The sequence below is a fragment of the Papio anubis genome, chromosome 2 (assembly GCF_008728515.1).
Source record: "Papio anubis isolate 15944 chromosome 2, Panubis1.0, whole genome shotgun sequence".
In the NCBI taxonomy this organism is placed as follows: domain Eukaryota; kingdom Metazoa; phylum Chordata; class Mammalia; order Primates; family Cercopithecidae; genus Papio; species Papio anubis.
The window spans coordinates 170030749-170036029 of record NC_044977.1 but is presented as its reverse complement, the minus strand read 5'-3'; the positions used below and the strand labels follow the sequence as shown (position 1 = coordinate 170036029).

The 5281-nt window shown below is 45.6% G+C and overlaps 1 protein-coding gene across 3 annotated transcripts; it reads right to left on the bottom strand.

Moving 5' to 3' along the window:
- Window positions 1-1502: 1502 nt before the first annotated feature.
- Window positions 1503-5225, bottom strand: RPL15 (ribosomal protein L15). Of its 3 annotated transcripts, none has more exons than XM_021934914.2 (4): window positions 5129-5225; window positions 4277-4458; window positions 3737-3873; window positions 1503-3130 (listed from the first exon to the last, which is right to left on the bottom strand). In XM_021934914.2, the coding sequence occupies exons 2-4, from the start codon at window positions 4446-4448 to the stop codon at window positions 2825-2827; spliced, it is 615 nt and encodes a 204-aa protein (XP_021790606.1). In that variant the 5' UTR covers window positions 4449-4458; window positions 5129-5225; the 3' UTR covers window positions 1503-2824. The 3 variants fall into 3 exon arrangements, with proteins under 3 accessions (XP_021790606.1, XP_021790605.1, XP_021790607.1); XM_021934913.2 differs by having other exon boundaries at window positions 5007-5199; XM_021934915.2 differs by lacking the exon at window positions 5129-5225 and adding an exon at window positions 4642-4662.
- Window positions 5226-5281: the final 56 nt, after the last annotated feature.

The window sequence follows — 5281 nt, the reverse complement described above, 5'->3', positions numbered from 1 at the left end:
TGTGCAACACCATGCCCGGCTAATTTATTTATTTTCTGTGAGATGGGCTCTTACGACATTGCTCAGGCTGGTCTCTAACTCATGAGCTCAAGCCCACCTTGGTTTCCAAAAGTGTTGGGATTACAGGTGTGAGCCATCACGCCCAGCCAATTGTTGTTATTCCTAAAGAAAATTTGGGCCCGTTGGCCCGGCGCGGTGGCTCAAGCCTGTAATCCCAGCACTTTGGGAGGCTGAGGCAGGTGGATCACGAGGTCAGGAGATCGAGACCATCCTGGCTAACACGGTGAAACCCCGTCTCTACTAAAAATACAAAAAATCCCAGCCGCTGGTGGCAGGTGCCTGGGGTCCCAGCTACTCGGGAGGCTGAGGGCATAGGGAATGGCTGAACCCGGGAGGCTGAGCTTGCAGTGGAGCCGGAGATCCTGCCACTGCACTCCAGCCTGGGCGGCAGAGCAAGACTCCGTCTCAAAAAAAAAAAAAAAAATTTGGGCCCGGTGTGGTGGCTCATGCCTGTAATTCCGGCACTTTGGGAGGCCAAGGCAGGTGGATCACTTAAGGTCAGGAGTTCAAGACCAGTTTGGCCAACATGGTGAACCCCCGTCTCTACTAAAAATACAAAAGTTAGCTGGACGTGGCGGTGTGTGCCTGTAGTCCTGGCTATTTGGGAGGCTGAGGCAGGAGAATCGCTCAAACCCAGGAGACAGAGGTTGCAGTGAGCCGTGATTGCTCCACTGCACTCACACCTGGGTGAGAGTGAGACTCCATCTGGAAAAAAAAAAAACTGAATAATCAATGTTGCTGTGTGAATTACATGTCATTACAGAAATAGTAAAGCAAATGGGAACAGCTTGTGAGGTGGTCAGGGCATAGCTAATAAAGTGATCCTTAATATTGGAATAAAGTTTTCCCATCATAAAGGTATTAGAAGTGTTTGGTGTATTTGAAGAACAGCAAGGAGCCTGGGGTGAGGACAGCAATAGGACATAAGGTCACACATAGAAAGTGGAAAGATCATAAAAGCTATTGTGAGGACTTTTGATTTTTTTGCACAGGAGTGCCGTGATCAATTTAATAGAATCCCTTGGGCTACTGTGTGGAGATTAAACTGTAGGGTAGCAAGGACAGGAACAAGGTTTTCTTGTAGACAATGCTGACCTTTGGCCCGAACCCTTTCTCTTTCCCAAATTAGCCATGTGTAAGTTGTTCTTTGTTTTTAAATAGAGGTCTCACTATGCTGCCCAGGCTGGCCTCAACAAATCCTCCAGCCTGTCTCCCAAAGTGCTGGGATTACAGGCCTGAGCCACCGCACCCAGCTGAACAGTTTTAGATAAAAACTTAATTCATGCAATGATCAAAGAACTGAGAGAGTAAGTACATTTTATGCTACCTCAAATTATGTTATTTCTATAATCACATTTTGATGCCTTTTTGCTGGCTAGGGTATTTGGTTTGCTTTAAAGTACATTAGCACTAGAAGATGACAAAAAATAACAGAAAGTCCATTTCTTTTAATAGACATTTATTCCTTTAGTTGAACAACTTCTACACAATAAAAATGTATGACTTAAGATCTTTTTTTGTGTGTGTGAAGAAATTTAGGTCTCAAGAACTTCTATGAACTTGCTGAGTACTTCCTGGAATTCAATTAACTGAGCCTTTTGAAACCCCTAGAGAAGATCGGAGAAAATTGGTTCAGAGAAACGAGCATTTAGATTTAAGTCAGTAAAGTCAGAATTTAGAATTGGGCAATTCCTTGTCTACCTTTTCTTTATACTCAAATCCACCCTGGGAAACAGTCTAGTCTCCTGGAAGACATGATAGAAACAGAAATGCAATGTGGTGGTATACTCAAAGTGGGAGCACAAGTGATGGCCCAACTTTGTGGAATGGTAAGGATTTTTAGGGTAGTTTGGCCAGGAACAAGAGAAGTAACTGCGCAAAACACATACGGTTGCAAACCATGCGCTTATGACCTTTTCTGTAGCCTATGGGAGTGCACAGAATGGGCAACCCAAGATGTTTTTAAGACTGACTGGACTAAGAATGAGGTACTTATAGCCAACTACTTTCCCCTCTAATGTGACTGAAGGGATTCATAATGATCACAATTAGCATTACGGTTAAATATTTTAGGACTGACTTCTCACACTTGAAAGGTATTTATCTAAAGGCCACTGGCTTACCAGCTTCCCACCCTAGCATTCATTGCTAGCTTACCAATCTTAAGGCTAATTTTATCTCACATTCAATTTCAAAACACACCAGTATTAATACCACTACCACAAATCATTGAATTACATGAAGCCACAGCACTGAACTAGGGAGCTTTCACCTTTTTTATGTGACTTTAAAATGGTACTATGAAGGCAGAAGCAATTTTCTTCAGGCTAACCCAGATTTTTTAAAGCCCAGTTTAAAAAGTCTGTACCTGTCAAACTAAAAAAACCCAGCCACTTGAAAGTAAACCAGCACAGCATTGTCATCACCAACAAAGCTGCAGGTTTCATCACATGCACCAGACAAATCTACAGGGCTAGTTTCAGTTCTCTTAAAGAATTTATTTTAAACCTATTATACCACAGTATGTTTTATACACTGACATACAACTCCCTAATAAGATAAAGACAAAAAAGTTTATCTTATTAGAAACAAGATACACCACCACTTATTGTCTTCAAACATTATTGCACTTTAACTTTCTTAATTTGACAAAGCATTCAAGAAACAATCTGCAGACTAGTTTTAACAGACAAATAACACCTGTAAGCAGACATGACTGTCCTAAATTGTTTATTAGGTATGAATTTTACAAACTTTACTTATATTAGCGGTAACGGTGGAGCTGGAGAGTATTGCGCCTTCTCCAAGCTGCCCGGCGAGAACCACCAATAGTGTGGTGGAACTTATGGCCCTTTCCAAGGCCACGGCTCTTTCGGCCTGCAGATGTCAGCCCACGCATCTCCCTGTGCTTGTGGACTGGTTTGGTGATCCATTGGGTGTCAGGATTTCTTCTGATAGCTTTATGGAATGGATCAATGAGGATAACCTCAAAAAATTTGTATGTGGAATCTTCTCCAACCCAGTAAGAATTCAGGACTCTCAGAGCCCCACAGTGGCGTCCAGCTCGCTCCTAGAATAGGAAAAAAGGCCAAGGTCAGTCTCCCACATTGCCCATAGCAGTGAGTCAGAAAGAATTTTAATTCTCAACTCTAGTTCACCACCAGACAGGAGTCTTTTACTACTCAAGTATTTACGAAGCATTTCTCCCTAGACTATCACAAGTATAACGAGATACAGTAAACTTGCTAAAACAACACACACATAGACTGAAACACATCATTCCCTCTTAATACTCCAGTCCTTACTAATACCTGGGTAACACAATTTAGGGTTTGAGGACCTTATCTTTTTCCAATACAACTGAGAGCTCAGCAACGTTTAGCTTTAAAAATATCTAGTATGTATTTTAGGCTGTGCAGGCCACATTTGGTCTCTTCTGCATATTCTTGCCTTTAAAGCTTAGGTTCCACAAGTACTTCCAGTATATACACACGCATTTCTAATAACGACTTACAAGTCTTTCAAGCAATTACTCTTTACCAAGATTAGTAAAAATCACAAACCCTATTTTATACACGAGACAGTTCACGTTAAGTACAATCAGAAGAGTTGCTTAAATGTCTCTCCCACCGTCCCCAGGCAGTATTCAATATAACTGCTACTCAAAACCATTTACCTCTGCAACGGACTGAAGGCTCCGAGCAAACTTCAGCTGGTTAACACCATGATGGACAGGCTTGCCATAAGTTGCACCCTTAGGAACTGGGCGTTTTCGGCCACCACGGCGAACACGAATCCTATATATAACGTAACCTACACACAAACACACACAAAATTAGTGATTTTATAGGAAGCCCATCAGGCTTAAGACTCAATGGCTTGTCATTAACACTCCACCAAAAATTCTTCAACAGTAAGTTAATGCTATATAATGGAAAAAAATAAAACACATCCCAGTCTGTCAATGTACTTTAGGTTACTCACACAGGGAGACACACTGTTTGCTTTAGTCTGAACTCATCCAGATTTGCAACCTTTGACGCACTTGCCACTTTAGACAACAAGTGCATAAAGTAACTGACCAGTGTTGCTAGCTCTATTCTGCCAAAGCCCTATGAGAAGAAAGACACTGGGGCAGCAGTGTTTTCCTACCAGCTGGTTTCCAACTTTCCTGGAATATAATTTTATCCTAGCATCCAGGCAGTCGATCACGTACCTTGCTTGGCCTTGTAGCCCAGTCGGCGCGCTTTATCAGGCCGGGTGGGGCGGGGAGCCCTGTGGAGAGCAGAGAGCTGGCGGTACTGCCAGCAGCGGACCCTCAGAAGAAAGCGCATGACATCAGACTGCTTCTTTCTCCATAGCTCCTGAATGTACTTGTATGCACCCATCTTGGCTTACCTGTGAAATCAAACTGGGTATTAAATATCATCCGCTTGAAGTACAATAAGACGACCCTACTCGTCCATCTTAGTTCCCCAACAAGCACAAGGAAACCGCCGGGAATGAAAATGGCTCTGCACCAACTGCCGGGGACAGTAGCCCAACCCCCACCAATGCGCCCACGGAGCCGCGTTCAGTCACCTCCGCAACCCCGGCGCGGTGCTCGGCACGTTTTGGTGGGGCGAATGAACAGAGCCAGAGGTGAGCACCAAGGGGGCGGGTGGCTGCAGAAGGCGGCGTCCCCAAGGGGAACCTGCAAGGAGATGCCGCTGACACAACAGGGCAACGTACTGCTGCGGCCGCCGAGGATTAACTCTCGAGGAAAATGCATCTACCCCACCCAACCAGCAGTCTCTCTTTAGGCTGCCTTGTCCCGGGCGCCCCATTCGTCAGCCCCACGCCTCCTCCAGGATCCGGGCCCAGCTCAAATTCGCGCCGCCATCACATCTTCGCTCAACCCGCCCCGGGGGCCGCCTCTCCACCCCCTCGCTGTCCCGCATCCTGACCAAACTCTGGCCGCACAGGAGGGAGACCTATCTCGGAGGACGCAGGGTCCCCGGGCCTGGATGGTTGAAGAGGAAGACGATCAACGGCGGATGGAAGAGCAAAGATCTCCAACGCAGCCTACCTGATGGCTGCCGCCAGACGGAAAGGGAAGAGCTGTACTCCCACAATCCCTTTTGGGCTCCTCCCCCACCTCAGCCAACCTCTTTCCGGTGGAAAACTGCGGCCTCCCAGAGCCTCATGGGACATGTAGTTCCAGCATCGCGCCTGGTGGGCG

Bases quoted from the DNA above. Each gene is read 5' to 3' on its own strand.
- RPL15 (XM_021934914.2), bottom strand. From the start codon at position 4,448: ATGGGTGCATACAAGTACATTCAGGAGCTATGGAGAAAGAAGCAGTCT. The intron at 3,874-4,276 runs GTACGTGATCGA...GTTTGTGTGTAG, and splicing joins GGGCTACAAGGCCAAGCAAG to GTTACGTTATATATAGGATT. The intron at 3,131-3,736 runs GTAAATGGTTTT...TTCCTATTCTAG, and splicing joins GCCTTCAGTCCGTTGCAGAG to GAGCGAGCTGGACGCCACTG.